The 16,063-nt window shown below is 45.3% G+C and overlaps 1 protein-coding gene across 8 annotated transcripts in view; it reads left to right on the top strand.

Moving 5' to 3' along the window:
* The first annotated feature begins 1,016 nt into the window (after positions 1-1,016).
* The window catches only part of TCERG1 (transcription elongation regulator 1), a 34,564-nt gene continuing 19,517 nt past the window's right edge, over positions 1,017-16,063 (top strand). Inside the window, exons 1-8 of one of the 8 annotated variants that reach the window (XM_072872297.1) lie at positions 1,444-1,458; positions 2,003-2,094; positions 2,645-2,870; positions 6,427-6,579; positions 6,786-7,047; positions 9,790-10,032; positions 13,907-13,969; positions 15,291-15,491. In XM_072872297.1, coding sequence (XP_072728398.1) covers positions 2,646-2,870; positions 6,427-6,579; positions 6,786-7,047; positions 9,790-10,032; positions 13,907-13,969; positions 15,291-15,491 — 1,147 coding nt within the window. In that variant the 5' untranslated portion in view covers positions 1,444-1,458; positions 2,003-2,094; position 2,645. Of the gene's footprint in view, positions 1,122-1,180; positions 1,459-1,755; positions 2,095-2,644; positions 2,871-6,426; positions 6,580-6,785; positions 7,048-9,789; positions 10,033-13,906; positions 13,970-15,290; positions 15,492-16,063 lie in introns of those variants that run through there. The other 7 variants (XM_072872298.1, XM_072872294.1, XM_072872292.1 and 4 more) reach the window with 7 other exon arrangements.

Raw genomic sequence — 16,063 nt, 5'->3', positions numbered from 1 at the left:
CTCGCCGTGCATCCCCGGCCCTGCTGGCGCTGCCGGGGCCGGCCCCAAAGCAGCGGAGCCGCCGCCCCCGCGCTGCGGGGAGAGGAGCGGCAGGCAGCCGCCTCCCCTGCCGCTCCGGCAGCCCCGGCGCGGGGCGGCCCAAAGCGCTGCGCCCCCGCCGCCTTCTGCTGGAGCTGCCCGACTGTCCGAGCCGCTCCTGCCCCGCGCAGCCGGCGGCAGGCAGACAGAGAGACGTCCTTCCCTTCCCTTCCCTTCCCTTCCCTTCCCTTCCCTTCCCTTCCCTTCCCTTCCCTTCCTTCCCTTCCTTCCTTCCTTCCCTTCCCTTCCCTTCCCTTCCCTTCCCTTCCCTTCCCTTCCCTCCCCTCCCCTCCCCTCCCCTCCCCTCCCAGCGAACCCCCGGCTCCCTGCGGCGCTGGCCGCGCCCCGCTCCTGCCCGGGCCGCACAGTGCCGCTGCGGCTGCCCCAGCAGCCCACGCCCGCAGGGCCGACGCCTCCGCCCCGGGGCGCGGGCACCGCCGCCGGCCGGGAGCGAGCGGGACAGAGCCGGGCACCGCCAGGCCCCGGCCGCGCCAGGGGCCTGCGAGGAGACGGGCGCTGGGCGGGCAGCGGCTGCACCGCCACCGTCCCGCGCTGCTGCAGGCCGGGCAGGCGGGCACGGCGCGGGAGGCGCCTCCTCCCCCCGGGACCCGCCGGCCCCAGGGCCGGGGCTGGAGGCGGCCTCGGGGCCCCCGCTCCCCCCGGGCCTCCCCGGGCCCCCCCGCTCCCTCGGCCCCGCCCGCGCCAGGCCCGCCCGGCAGACAGCGCCCCCCGGCGGCCGCGGGGCGCTGGGGCAGGGCCCGCGCAGCTCCCCATTGGCCGGCGACTCCCGCCCCGTGCCCGCTCATTGGCTGCTGCCGGTAACTTTGGTTCCTGGGCGGTTGCCCCACCCTTTTGCCCCGCCATTGGCTGCTGCTCGGACCCCGCCCCCGGTGACGCGACGGGGCGGGACGCCTCTGATTTGGCTTTTCTGGTTGGGAGCGCGCAGCCGCCTGCGGGATGTGATTGGTGCACGGGGCTCCGCCCGCTGATTGGATGTAGCTCCCGTCCCTTTTTTCCCTGCGGCCTGCTCCGTCCTACGTGAGGTCAGTTCCGGTCCTCTTCCCGGGTCACGCCTCACGTGACCCGCGCCGCAAGCGGCGCGGGACGCCCGCGCGCAGCCAATCCCGGCGCGCCTGGCGGCCCCCATTCAAAGTCGGCGGGCGCGGCGGCCAATCGCGGGGCGCGCCCGCCCCCGCGCGCGCTGACGGGCGTGGGCGGCGGCCAATGGGGCGCGGCGGGGCCTGGCCGGGGCGGCAGCGGCAGCGGCTGGGCTCGGCGGCGCTGCGAGGCGGCGATGGCGGAGCGGGGCGGCGGCGGCGGCGCGGGGGCCGGCGGCGGCGAGGGGGAGGCGGCGGCGGAGCGGTACGGCAGCGAGCTCAGGTACCGCGCGGCGGCGGGCGCGGGGGCGGGCTCTCGCGGGGGCCGCGGCCCGGCCTGGCCCGGCCCGGCCCGCCCGCCGCGGCCTTCCCGCAGCGCCGCCCGCGGGCCCGGCCTGCGTCCGGCGGGCGGCCGGCGGCCGCGGCGGGGGAGCGGGCCCGGGCCCGGGCCCGGGCCTGGGCGCGGCCGGAGGGGCGGGGCGCGGCCGGGGCGGGCGGCCCGGCGGGAGCGGCTCTCGCCGCCTCCATTTTCTGTCCCCGCGTGCGGCCGGCGCCGGGACGGGCCCGGCGGGGCGGCCCAGCCCTCGTCGCGGGGCCGGGGCCGCCTGCCGCGGCTCCGCTCTCGGGCGTGGGGCTGGGCGGCGGGCGGGCGGGGCGCCCGGCGGGGTCCCCCTTGCCAGCCCCCGCCGGCAGCGGCTGCCCCTCGCCCTCCCCGCGCCGCTCGCGTCCAGGTCAGCAAGGAGCAGGGGCTGCCCCGCGGTCTGGTGCTGAGCTGCGTGCGTGTTGCCGTTCACCTTCTCATAACCTTTGTTTTTTTCAATTTTGAGTCATCATGCCAACATTGGTATTGCACTGGCACTAAATGGTGGGCAAAATTGTTTTCCTGAGAGCAGCAGAAGAGCGTTTGTTGGTTCCAAAGGTGAACGTTTTTTTCTATATATACATTTACAAAGCTCCCTGTGTAGAGGGTCGGGTGGCACAGCGGGTGTACTGAGAGGCTCAGCGTTCGAATCCCACCGTAGGTCGCAAGCGCGAAGGATGTAGGTAGCCCTGGCAGACACTCGTACTACGGGATAATTAAACCCCTTGGCGCGACTGACAGCCGTTGCTCGAGAAGCCTAGGGTGTGCGTGCAGACAGGAATCAGAGTTGCAGGTCACGTCGGAGGAGCTTTGGCAGGTCTGGATGTGCTTCCGCAATGCCTGCCTACCCCGATCCCGGCTCTGGGTTATTCATTTCCATGAGCAAAAATTCACACGTGAGGACTAATGAACCTGAGTTGCAAAGGGACTAATGAACCTGAGTTGAAGTAGTCGCACGCTTAACTTTGTTTATTCAAACTTGGCATTTTTTTCCACGCCCTTTCAATTTTTTTGTTAGGGTTTTTCCCTGTTTATTGTAAGAGTTGATTTTCCTACAGCGAAGCAGCAAAAGGAAATAAACTTTGTTTCCCTTTGGCCTTATCCACAGAATGGCTCAGCAGCAAGCACTGAGGTTTCGTGGCCCAGCTCCCCCACCAAACGCAGTCATGAGAGGCCCACCGCCTCTCATGCGACCACCTCCACCTTTTGGTATGATGCGAGGTCCTCCTCCACCACCTCGCCCCCCTTTCGGACGTCCTCCCTTTGATCCAAACATGCCTCCGATGCCACCTCCGGGAGGGATTCCTCCACCAATGGGACCTCCGCATTTACAGGTAAAGAATGGGAGATTCCCTCAGCTCGTTGAGTTGGGATTTAGGGATTTTTCTTGTTTGTTTTCGTGTGTGGAAATAATAAGAGGAGAGACATTAAGATGGCTGAAAAAAACAGCAGGGCATGACAAAAACATAAGGCTTGTGCATGGTATTATAAAACTAATGCATACCTGTGGCACGTAAACACAACTTCTGTTTAGCTCCTTGAGGCAATTCTAAATTAATCAATTATGCAGTTAGGATACGCTCACCAGCAGAGTCTTTACTAAAACCTGACTTCGTGTTGGTGCCCTGTGGCCGTGCAGAATGCAGGATTCAGCTGTGCTGGGATTTCTGAACGCCTCAAAGCAGGCGCGGTGACGTGCACAGCAGCCTTCTAGGGTGCCTGTATTCACTTACTGAGGTACCGATGGACACGCGCAAAGACCGACAGAGAAGGTGCGGCTGAATTCTGTGTGGGTTCCAGCATGAGCCACGCCTGCCATTGCTGCGGTAGTTTGTTAATGCTGATCGCCGAGGGATTGCTCAGGTGGGCAGGTAGCAGTTCTGAGAAGGAGGTGTAGAATCAGTGACTAGGTGTGTTTTGCTTCGGCACTGTGTTCCGGAGGGCGCATTGTTAGTAATGCAGCAGAAATTGTCAACACGCCGACAAAGAAAAATTGAACATTTGGGAAAAAACCTGAGAGTAGGCTCAGCATTAGACTGGAGAGGCTGCACGTGGTCCTTGTGCTGACATACGTTTACTCTGGGCAGAGGGGGAATGCTCTTTATCTTAGGTTTGTTGTTGTGTTTTGTTTGTTTTTTTAAAACTTGCAGCATTCCTCACATCTGCAGGCACCATATGAGCCTGCTGGGCTCAAGTAAGATAGATTTCTGTCTGTGTTTCATGGTGATGTACGTTTAAGTTCTTTTGCCTAATTTTCAGAGACTCAGACAGTTTAAAAGGTACAACACATTTGCACATAAGAAATGTATTGTTTTAATAGCATTGTAGCAGTACGGTGTTATTAGGGCAGTGTAATTACTATGTGGGACTGCGGGCAGGCCTACAAGGAGGTGAATAGTAGTACTACGTGGTTTATAAATAATGGTTTAAATCCACTGTTTGTAATAGAATAGTGAAAACTTTAGTGCCGTGGAATTTATTTTAAAATGTAGGGACGTGGGCAAGATGGAAGGAGAACATGCTGACATGGGTTATTTCATGGTATTTTAGGTCCTGCTTTGCATAAGGTTTTAGGCAGCAGGGCTATGGGAGCTGTTTTCCCCATTACTCTTAATGCAGATTGGTTCACTGTATAGCTCTGCGGATGTGTGAAACGGAGGGAGCGGTATGAGAGGAAGCAGAGAAGCAGCGAGAGCAGGAACGAGGACTTAAGCTGGGCTTCATCTGAAATAAACTAACATCAATTGTAGTTTGATTTTTGTGTGCTATCATCACCCCGAGCATAAGATTCCAAGAAGAAACCAGTGCGTGTTTTCCATAGCAGTTTTCTCTCCATCTTCTCCAACGTAAAGTGTGTTGTTAGAACTTGGAGTGCTCAGGAGGTGTGAAGTAGCTATTCACTTCATTGAAACATTCTCAGCTGAACAGAAGTCCGGTGGGATTGAAGACTGAAACAGGACGTTTGAGGGGTGTGAACAACCCCGCTCACCTCGTTGAATGTCACCTTTTCTCTTCCTTTCATTCAGTACTAGGGGCCTTGTTCTATGGTATGTTTTCATGCTCAGCTTAAGTTTATTTAAGACTATTTCCACCTACTGCGGCTTTGTTCTGATGCTTTATGATCCCATTTTCCCTCTTGGTGTTAATATTCACGTGCCCATGCACTATCTTGAAAGCGCTGAAGCAATGAAGAGTGTCGGAGTGTGCAGTGGAACTCAGACTGAGGGCAGGGAACAGGGCCTTGCTTCGAAGGACCTTGCAGTTTCAAGAATCAGCCAGAGTTGATTTGAAGCCCCAAGCCTAGCTGCTGATGTCTCCTTGATTTATGTGTTTGATTTGTATTCTCAATGTGCTTCGGCTCTCAGCTGTTACACCGTAGCTGTTTCATCATGCCATGCAGTAAGCGTGTCTTCTGCCACTCATTACCGTACATGGAATCCATGCACCAAGGACGTCTAAGTTTTTCATGCCATGTCAGCACTGTGCTCTGCTTTGCACCGAATGTTTGGTTTTTCGCTTCTCGTCCCGCTTCTGGTACGAGGGGAGACACGATGTTGAAAGGTCCTGTGGTAGAAATGGAGGAGAGAGTGTGCTTAGAGCGGAGCCGAAGGGCGTTCTGGATGCCCTGGCTGTGCACCTGGCATCCCCTCCTTGCTCCCGGGACTGCCCTGGAACAGTCTAACCCCTTTTTTTGTCCGGAAAGCAGCAACAGTAGGCAAAAAGTGAGCTCCGCTGGATTCTTTTTACAGGTTGTAGAGCGGTAAAGAGAAAGATCATCTCGTGGCCAGATGGAGGGGCTGTGGAGAAGAAATAAAGGAGGAAAGAAAGGCTGTAGTTACCTTAATGGCTTTTTTTTTTTCTGACACACTGGATTTGCTGCACGCATCCTAGCTTCAGCAGAGCCCTAGTCTTGCCGCATGTGTGCGTTTCACTCTTGGGCCTGTCAGTTATGAGTGCAGAGCTAGAAGGTTTTTACCAGTGAGCTGTCTTGGTATTGCCTTTGTGAAGAGGAAATCTTTTGCATCACAAGTTCAATTAGAAATGGAGTGATGGAGATAATTAGGTCAGTTGTAGGTGTATGCAGAGTAAGTTAAAGAACTTGGTGGATTTTGTCGACTGTCTTTTTTTATAGGGAAATATTCGCTATACTTGTTATGCACAGGAAATTTCAGAACAGTCCAAATAAACAAGTAGAATAAAAGAACTTAATGTACCTTGAATGCGAAAGCAGGCGTTTGGGCTTTCAGGTAACAGTGGTGTGCAGGGCAGTTCTGGATTTCTTATGATGATGCAATAATGAAAATGTAATTTGATATTTTTCTTTTTTTTTTTCTTTTTTAAAAATTAGCACTAGTTAGAATTTTAGTTAATGGGAAATTGATAAGTATAATGGATTGTAATGAAATCCGCTGCTCTGCTAGGCTGATAAGTTGGATGCTTGCTTGTAATATATATATATATATTTTATATTTCTTCACTGGGATGGTCATTGTGTAACTGTTTGGTATATTTGATTCACAGCTGGGGATGTCTGAATTATTCAGGAGCAGTTCTTCCATTCTTTCTCTTTCTTGCATTGGGATATTTTTGCCTTTTCAGGAGAGGAGTTTTCTCTCACCCCGCTTCTTTTCATGCCACTTTTTTCTGATGCTTTGCATTTATGTTGGCATTGCAGAAGTGAAATGCTTACTGCAGCTGTTCTGCCATAGGTGGTGGCTTCTCAGGAAGCGCATTCTCTGAGCTGGTAGCGTTAGGTTGTTAAAGCAGCTCTCTGACTGGTAGGGTTAACCTTGCGATAGTTGTACTGTCTGTTGGTGCTCTAATAAAGGAAAACTCTGCTTGAAAATTGTATCATCATCATCATTATTATTATTGTTGTTATGCCTTTAGAGACCACCATTTATGCCTCCTCCCATGGGTAGCATGCCACCACCTCCTGGTATGATGTTCCCTCCAGGAATGCCGCCTGTCACTGCCCCTGGAACACCAGCAATGCCCCCAGCTGAAGAGATATGGGTAGAAAACAAAACTCCAGATGGCAAGGTAAGATGGTTACCAGAAACAGCAAAGTAATGGGTGTTTACTGCTGTTGTGAGCATGTCGTCATACACAGTCTTGCACTGTGGTAAAATCCTATGCTCTTGTCTAGCCTTCTAATAATTATTTTTAAAACAGGAGGAACTGGACCATTTATAAATGCCTCTCCTCCAGATAAGCAGTTGTTTGATGGCGACATTCTTAAATTGTAGGTCTATTTCTATAACGCGCGTACGCGTGAGTCAGCGTGGACTAAGCCAGATGGGGTGAAAGTTATTCAGCAGTCGGAGTTGACGCCGATGCTGGCTGCCCAGGCCCAGGCACAAGCCCAGGCCCAGGCCCAAGCAGTAGGTGCCTCCACGCCGACCACCAGTAGTCCTGCATCCGCAGCGTCTCCATCCACGTCCTCGAGTACTCAGTCCTCCACAACCTCTACCACAACCACAGCCACTTCCGTTTCACAGACGATTTCCAGTGAGTAACTGAGGGTTTCTCAAGCTTTGCGACGGTGGGGAACAGATGGTGGGGATGCTGCTTTGGGGAATTACTGCGGCAAAAACTTGGTATCCAGGAGGAAGTTGTTTCAACATAAAGTGGAGTATGAGTTTAAAGTACAGTATTTGATCCAGAAGAACCTTGCATGCGAACCTTCCTCCCCCCCCCCCGCCACAATCTGAAAGAGTTACTTCAGGAAAGTAATACTAGATCAGTATGCAACCCTTTTTCTTTAGGTCTTTGTATATTTTTCTTCTGCTGTTATCACATCCTCTCAAGCTATTATGCGTCCATTTCCTTTTGACTATAGATAAAGCTAAATTGTTTTTAAAAGTATCTCGCAAGAAAAGTTAATCTGAGTAGGAGTTACAGTTGTAGCAATGTCCTCTTTGTTTCCCAAATGGCATCTGTTGCTTAAAGAGGCTGGATCTTTGAGTGCGGCTCCTGGCTGCGGAGGATTGGTTGATTGCAGAATAGAGCTGCTTCTGGCGTATTACTTTTATTAGCGTTATTCTTCTGACTAAGCCTCATAAGTTCCCATTTGCTAGAGTTGCACAAAAGAGGAAAAAGAAAGTCCTTAGAGCCATTATTGTTCGCGCATGACCTTTGAATAATAGTCTGAAGATTACTGCTGTGTACATGGGCTGAGCCTTTGCTTTTAAGGGTTTGCCAACTGAGGGAACCTCAAGAGGAAAGGGGACTGAATTTATGCAGCATGCACATAATGCATGTTTATACATATAATATCTGCATATAATATAAATAGTATGATTTATACTGTACCTTGGCATGTATATGCTGACAAAGTGCCTCTAGTGCAGAGCACCTATATAGAGATGTATCTCATGTACTATTTGCACATGAGTATGTCACCATCAGACAATGAGTAAGATCACCTAGCATGAACAAAGCAAGGTACGCTTGTTAAGGAACAGTTTGGTTAGCGTTACTGCCTACACGCAGGGCTACCGAAAGCACAGCATCGATCCTGGTCAGGAATCCTGTTGACAGCCTTGATCATTGTAGCTGCAGTGGCAAAAATGTGCACACTGGGTCAGGCCAAAGGGCGTGCAGAAGATGAGCAATTGCTGAACTGTTCTAATTCCAGCTGTAGTGTATAGTTGCATCCCCTGGAATTATTTCATCTTTTTCCTGTAACAGGTGAGACAAGTCAAGCTTAACTCACCCTTTACCCCAAACTTTAGAGACCTGTGTATGAAAGGGAGTCAAATTTAGGTAACCCTCAAACTATGCTTTCAGTTAACACTGGAGGGAGGACAGATCATTAGAGTAGCAAATAATTTGTATTGCTGAAAGCATTTTAGGGCTTTTATTTAATTTGAAAGGTAACTTAGTACTGTGTTCAGCTGCTTTGTTGAAATATGGTATACTCTAACCGTTTTGCTGAGTAACAAGGATCAGGTAGGAGGTGAATGTTAGCTTCTGGCATAATGCCAGGCTGTTGAGAACTGATTCTGCTTTTGGAATAGCACTTTATGCACCTTCTCTGAAGCAAAATTTCCTAATAGCAAACGCTGAGAGTCTGTTCCACTTCTACCTGTTCTACCTGCTAAACTTTGTCTTTGCTTTCAAGAACTGTTACTGTTGGTGTCTGTGCCTAGGTGATAAAATTTTATCATTTAAAATGATTTTATAACCCTCAGACTTGGCCTGTAAAAAAACCTGGGACTTCTGGCTGAGCTTCATTCTTGTCTGGTACTGATTTGACTTAGGCCTTAAAACAAATCACATACTGACTGTCTGCTCTGTTTCCCTAAATTTTAGGCAGTGCTAAGAACTTTCACCCTTTCCAAAACACTTAACAAGAGATCAAAAATCTTTATTTAAACATGTTAATACTGGTGTGTTATTGGGAATGCTTCTGGTGGTCATTAAATAACTGAAGAAAAAGCACACTATGCCCATATATTATATAGTTGTTATGGTTTCTTTTTTTTTTTTATTTAGCTCATTTTTACAACAGTTTTTCCTCCCCTCCGCCAAATCTTATGGTGTAAATTTGCAAGGCTGGTCAGTGAGTTTAATCAGTTGTGTTTCTAGTTCCCGTTTGCCAGTGCTTTGATACGCAGCACTTTTATTCTCGGTTAAATGCTGATTTCAGTCATGCTGCAAGGATTATGGAATTGAATGCTAGTAATGTATTTTCCCACTGGGAGGCACTGAAGACCAAGAAAGTTCTTGCAGCTTCTGAACAAAAGTACTTTCCTTTTCCTTGCTTATTTACACATTTTTTTTTTATTGACATTTTTCCATTCTTGGATCACAGCTTAATAAGCATAGTTTTAGACACACCGTTGTCATGCCCACGCTGCTGCTGTTATTGTTAAAAAGCAGAACCTGTGTTCATTTAACATAAGAACAATCTTTTTCCATTTGAAACTCTCTGTAACATTCCCTTTCTATTTTTCTGAACAGGGATACAGAGGTTATATTTGTCCTTGGTACACCCTTGCTACTGCTGTAGAGACTTGTTAGGTGTAAAGAATGGGACAAAGTAGAATTTGAAATTTACTTTCTTTGTGGATATTTAATGTTACAGAGAAGGCAAAGGGGATTTTTTGTCCAAGAGTGTCTTCCTGCTGATTATACCTAAGCATATCTGCTTATGTAATGTCTGTTGGGAAACAGAGAGCCAGTATGTTTGCAGCAAATATATTGTAGTGTCTAAGATACAAGGTGTTCTTTGTTTTTTTTTATCAGCACCTACCACACAAGACCAGACCCCGAGTTCGGGTGTTTCAGTTGCCACACCATCAGTCAGTGTTTCAACCTCTGCTCCTTCTGCTACACCTGTGCAGACTGTACCCCAGCCAGTCCCACAGACATTGCCTCCTGCAGTTCCTCATGCAGTACCTCAACCAACTGCAGCAATTCCTGCTTTTCCACCAGTAATGGTACCTCCATTTCGTGTCCCCCTTCCTGGCATGCCTATTCCACTTCCAGGTAAATTGGCGAACTGTAATTGTCTTGTCCGCTACATGTCCATGTTGTCAATTTGTTTGCACTCATGTGTCCACTGTGTACGGAACTTGCCTGAATCCTCTCCACTCAGAGTATTTTTGAAAGAATTCAGGGTTAGCAGACAGACTTTTTAATTAACAAAGAACATGAAATTTTTTTGACTTCTAGTTCTTTGATATACATATCAGAAAACAGCTGCATTTAAACATGTAAATCTTTTTCTTTTAGATGATAGGAAAATATAAGAATTGCACTAAACACTTCTTAATCTCACGGCACATGTCTGTCTTGTCATCCTATTTAAAAAAAAGTGAGCTTCTGGACAGAATCCTTATGTGACTCTGAGAATCTTGTAGCACTATATTTTACTAATTGCAATATTGCTATGATTTTTTTCTACTTGCTTGATTTAGACCTTAAGTCTTGTGTATAAATATTTATTAGGATATGGATCATAGCTGAAAGAAATCAAAAGAAAAGAATATATTTATGAGCAGGAAGAATTACCATTCAAATGCATTACCCCTGAATGATGTTAGGTGTTCCCAGTTCTCTTGGTTTGCAGCTATCAAGTATGATGGTGAATGCTTATGCAAAATGTTGAGGTTTAAACTGAGGACCGTAATGCAGGCATTCAAGATGCTAGGGTATTATTCATAGGCTTTGGGTGTAAAAACCATTGAGAAGAAATCTTAGATGGCAGCCCACTGGTTCCTGGGTAAATCATATTTTCTTAAGTTTTTAGAAAATATTTAGATACTTAAGGAACTAATTTTAGTCTGGCAAAATTTTGGACTCGACTGCTGTTTGTAATTGCTGCAGAGGTCCTCCTAAGAGGACGCTTTAAATACCATGTTTCAGTTTGCATGGGTACAGTTGGGTTCCTGCTCTAGTACAAAAGTAATTAATGCTTTTTCAGTGTGCAGTAGTACTAAATATATACTAAGAGCTGATGATTTTCTGTTGCAAAGGAAGGTTTGAGACTGCAGTTCTGTTGGATACAAGTTAGTTTCTGATTAGGAATTACGAAGAAGCAGCTCTGAGCGGCATCCTCATATTTTTGACTCTCTGTAGGAGCTGAGTGAGGTGACTTCTTTCCTGCTGTCCTTTTAACGCATTGATCCAGTACATATGCAGGGAGGCCTTTACCTTCCATCAAATTGGTTGGATGAAAAGTAATCCTTTATAACTCTTCTTTGATAAAGGATATAAGTATGAAAGTAGTTAAAATAGGTATTAGTTCTGCTAACTAGAAGAGAGGACCAACTTTTAGTTGCCTCTGCTTTTAGGATACTCTTCTAAAATAACTGGGCGAAGCTACTTTAACCTGTAATTTGCTTGGAAAGGAAATCACAGTGCAATACTCATTGTTTTAAGACAGGAAAAAAATACTATTCTGAACATGACACTCAAGGCTGAATGAAAAATGGATAAAGGATAGTGGGAGAACTCTGATGTCTGTGTATTTGTGAGGTTTGGAAGAACAATAAAAAGGGGTAAGCCTTAAAGGTGAATGTCCTTAACTGCAATCTCTGACACTGCCAGCAAGGGATCAGCATAGAGTGAAGGGTCCTTACATACCTTTGAAGGATATAATCATCTACTCAAGCGTGAACTGTCAGGTGAAATGTGGATGGTCAAAGCAGTAGAGAAGAGTGCCAGTGAAAATGGATGCGCTGGGGTGTGTGCTTGGGATGGGTTTTTTCATAAGCTCTCAGTCAAAAAGTTTTGTGAGTAGTGCAATACAGAAGGAAAGACAGAGCAAGAACATTGATCTTCTCCTTCTTAAACTCATTTTTCAAAATAATTTTTTTCAGAACTTTCCTGGTAGCAAGTCTTAGATCTGGCCTCTTCTGTTCTCACAGTGAGATGAGCCTTTTGGGTGGAACCCATAATACGTAGGAAGGAGACCTAGCAGTAAAGTGCGTGCTTCCACTAACAAGTCTAATTTGTCATTTTGCCTGATCACAGAATAAAATGAATCTACTTCTTCCAGCTAATTCTGGCTGGAGTTGGTTGTAATGGTTTATAAACAGTGTAAAAGATAAGGAAACCTTTAAAATATTTTACGGTAACAAGAAACTAAAGAGAAGTCAAAATGACTTCATGGCAGTATAAGGTGAAGTCAAAAAGGCTTATTGTATAGATGTTTGGGGCTTTCAGCACTAGATTATTATATCAGACAGATCGCTTTCAAGTTAGAGAGACAGAGCTGAAAAATACCATTTTCAAGTGATTTCAAAGTTAATCTCTGTATTATACTATAGTAAGATGGAACAATGGAAGAGTTGATTAGTGATATCTCATAATCTCAGATCTTAAAAAGTAAGTCTGCTTTCTCTTAATTCATATGTTAAAAGTTAGTTGTATGTTTGAGAATGCACTTGGCAGAGGAAACGGCTTGGGTATTTGCTAAGTCTTATCTGCGCTGCAGTATCTCTAATTTCAGTGATCCCGCAGATGGCATTATTTATACTGACCCAGTTTTAAGACATGCTGTAACTTCCTTAACAAAACGAATTTTCAGATTCATTTTCAAGTACATAATGTGAACCCTCCCCCACAAATTTAGACAAACACTTCATTCAGTGCTGTTTGAGTCAATGTTTTTGTGTCTCAATTCATACTTTTTTTTTTTTATAAAACTAGTTTTGGATTCTTTCATTGAAATTATTATTAAAGAACATTACAATTCTGTCTTCTCAAATATTTTTTAAAATAAATTGGCAGCATTTTTGTATGCTTTCCATACTAGATCTCTAATGAAGAAAAATATAAATTACTTTGGTTATAAACACAGGGGTTTAATTTCACTTTGCGCTGGAGGATTTCTCACCTCAGATGATGGAATTGAAACCGTTTAAGGGGAAATTTCTGAAGTATTTCTGTTTCTGAGCGTTCAGGCTGGGCCAACGTAGAGAGAACTTCTACAGTTTCCTTCCGCACCCTAAAATGAAGGCTTTTGGAAAGACATTCCCTTTACCCCGATCTAATTTCCTACTGAATTTTGCGTCTAATTGAAGAGGATTAGATGCTTCCCTCTTTGTGGCCTTTCTAAGTCATTTCTTAATGAGCTGGAGAGCAGAACCGTGCATGATGCTACCTTTATGAGGGCTAGTTACATTGCTTTTTGAGCATTTTTCAGCTCGTGACATTCTTGATAATGAAAAATAAAGAAAATGTTTGCTGCCACTGATCTAGTGCAGCTTTGTGTACCTGTTTGCAGCTTCATTGCTTTTATTTCTTTTCTCCCCCCTTCTTCCACCTCCAGCCTTTCCGTAATGACCCTCATAACCTCAGCTTTCCCTCTGGGTTGAACTTGGCTTTCACCCTGCCACGGCTTGCTAGTCTGACTAGTTAAATCTGTCCTTCTACTCTTACCACTGCTTTCTAAATGCAGCAGCAGACTGAAAATAGCCAAGACCGTTAGTTTCGCTTTGCTGCTGCTCCTCTGACGGATCTGTCTGAGCACAGGCTGTCAGTGGAAAACAGCACCGTTAGATTATTTTCCGATGGTACTGCCCTACAAGGAGAGCTGAGTTCCCCCTTGAATGAACTTAAACCCCTGAGTCTTCATTGAAATACCTTTTTTCTTTTTAATGATGTCCCAATAATTTGCTAAACAGCTGGTTTAATGTAGGCAGAAACTGCTGCTGCAGCTTAAAATTAGTTTTATACTTGATCTGGCATAAAACATTGGAGCAAAAATGATTCATGCTTCTTGCCGGGAGGCTTTCTCTTTGCCAGCTGAAAGTGGCATTCCAAATTGTAGCAGGAAATCTGTAGCACCCAGACTCCCAGTGGTAGCTGACATACAATGGCAGCTTTCCAACATGCTTGCTTATCCATTTTACAGGTGTAGCAATGATGCAAATAGTCAGCTGCCCGTATGTAAAGACAGTCGCTACCACCAAGACCGGTAATTTTCAAAACCATCTTAGTTCGTTTTGTCTGTAAGTTGGCATGGTAGTGAATGTTGTTGTTTATCTTTTATTTATTTATTTGCTTCCCCAATTGAATGAATATATATACTTTATTTTCAAAACCAGTATAAATGCAAATATCATATTTGGCCAAGAAATAACTTTCCCAAATAACTGTTAGTGTTAGCTTATTTTATACAACAAATCCAGTACAGTTTTCTGTAATCATTGAGTTCTGTAATAATTGTGAACCTCTTCATGCCCATACTTCTTAGTTATTAGTTTCTTGTGTGTGGATTTTTGTTTTTCCTACTTCCACATGTATAGTGACATGATTGTGCTCGCATGTTGGTGTGCGTGTATGTGCATCTTAGTATAAATTTTCATTTTTCAAATTGTGGATTTAAGAAAAGTCACTTACTGAGAATACTTTATGGCAATGCGTAATGTGTGCTTTTCCGTTATTTAAAGAGATAGACTTTTTCCTATAAATGTTAAAAGCTCAAAATTATGATCTCGTAGTTCTAGTACTATCCAATTTGTTTTTCTAGAACTTGTCATTCAAAATATGTTCAGTATATCTATTTTGTTGGGATGAGTAGAGAAATAATAGAATAATGTAGCATTTTGCCTTTCTTATCTGTGGATATTTACTTGACATTTTGCTTTAGGATGTGAATAAAATGTTTTTTTCAATCGGTCTTCAGTACTAAACAAAACTGTCACGCAATCTGAAATTATTTCGTTCTCATTTTTTATTCAAGGCTCTGAATTAACGTTAACTTTTTTAAAGTCAGGATTTAAGATTTATCAGAGTTCTGCTCAGTATTATATGGCTCAAATTCAAGCCGCTGTTGTCTTTTTTTCAAGAGCTATAGGAATATCTCTTAAAATGACAGCATAATTAAACAATGGAGTAGATTTTTTTAAATAATTGTTTGCTATAGAGATCTAATAATGACCTTTTTGATAAATAGAGTACTTAATTTTGAAGTATTAAACCAAATGTCTAAAAACTAACAAGCTTTGTGCTGTGCAGAATTACACATTACTCTAAAATAAAAAGCCATCTAATTTGCCTGGTAATATGGGCAGTACTGATTGTAAAACACAGGAAGGAAACTTAGTAACAATGCATTGCTTTCCAATTTAATTTTTAAAACAATCTTTATATTTATTTAGGTAGGTTGATTATTTGTAAATTAAGTCAGTGAAGTGCTAGGTTTTGGTTCTTCGGTACTTCCTTGTCACTTACTGTTGTCTTTCCTCTTTTCTTTTCTTTTCTTTTTTCTTTTTTCTGTTTTTTTCTTTGCCCAGGTGTCTTGCCAGGCATGGCCCCTCCCATCGTACCTATGATCCATCCTCAGGTTGCTATTGCCGCTTCACCTGCTACGCTGGCTGGAGCAACAGCAGTCTCTGAGTGGACAGAGTACAAAACAGCAGATGGAAAGACTTACTATTATAACAATAGGACTCTGGAGTCAACGTGGGAAAAACCCCAAGAACTGAAAGAAAAAGGTACTTTTTTTTTTTAATACAGCTGTATGCTAGGCAAAATTGCTTAGACCATTAATGGCTGTGTTTGAAAATGTGAACGAGAATATTTCTAATCCCTTATCTCTCTTAAGAATATTTTGAAATCCTGATTATAAGTATCTGTTTGAGTTGCTCTTGAGTCTGAAAGTTACAGTTTCTTTGTTTCCCACTGTATTGTAAGAGTATTTGGTTCTTGAGTTGCTTCCAAATCCTGTGACGCTTGGGTAAATGCATGTTTCCACTCCAATAGAAACTAAGTACGTACTCAGGTGTTTGAGAAGGTCCCAATTGCAGAAAGATAAAAAGTGAGAGAAAAATTAAGTTATTCTCAAGACTGTAAAGCAGGGAAGAATGAAGATCATTGAAATGCTAAATTTCAGATCTTCAAAAACTGAGTATGTAAACAGATTTGGAATATGAGGAAAAAATAAATTACCTCCCCCTGTCCGTATCCCTAAGTCATATTCTGGTCATATTGTGTGACTTGCGTTTATTTGAATCCACATTATATCCATGGGTGGTGTTATATTGCAGGGAAATATTCTTGTATCATA

Source organism: Ciconia boyciana, chromosome 9 (genome assembly GCF_034638445.1).
Source record: "Ciconia boyciana chromosome 9, ASM3463844v1, whole genome shotgun sequence".
In the NCBI taxonomy this organism is placed as follows: Eukaryota; Metazoa; Chordata; class Aves; order Ciconiiformes; family Ciconiidae; genus Ciconia; species Ciconia boyciana.
Note: the sequence above shows the minus strand (reverse complement) of the source record. Positions and strands in the feature narration are given on the sequence as shown.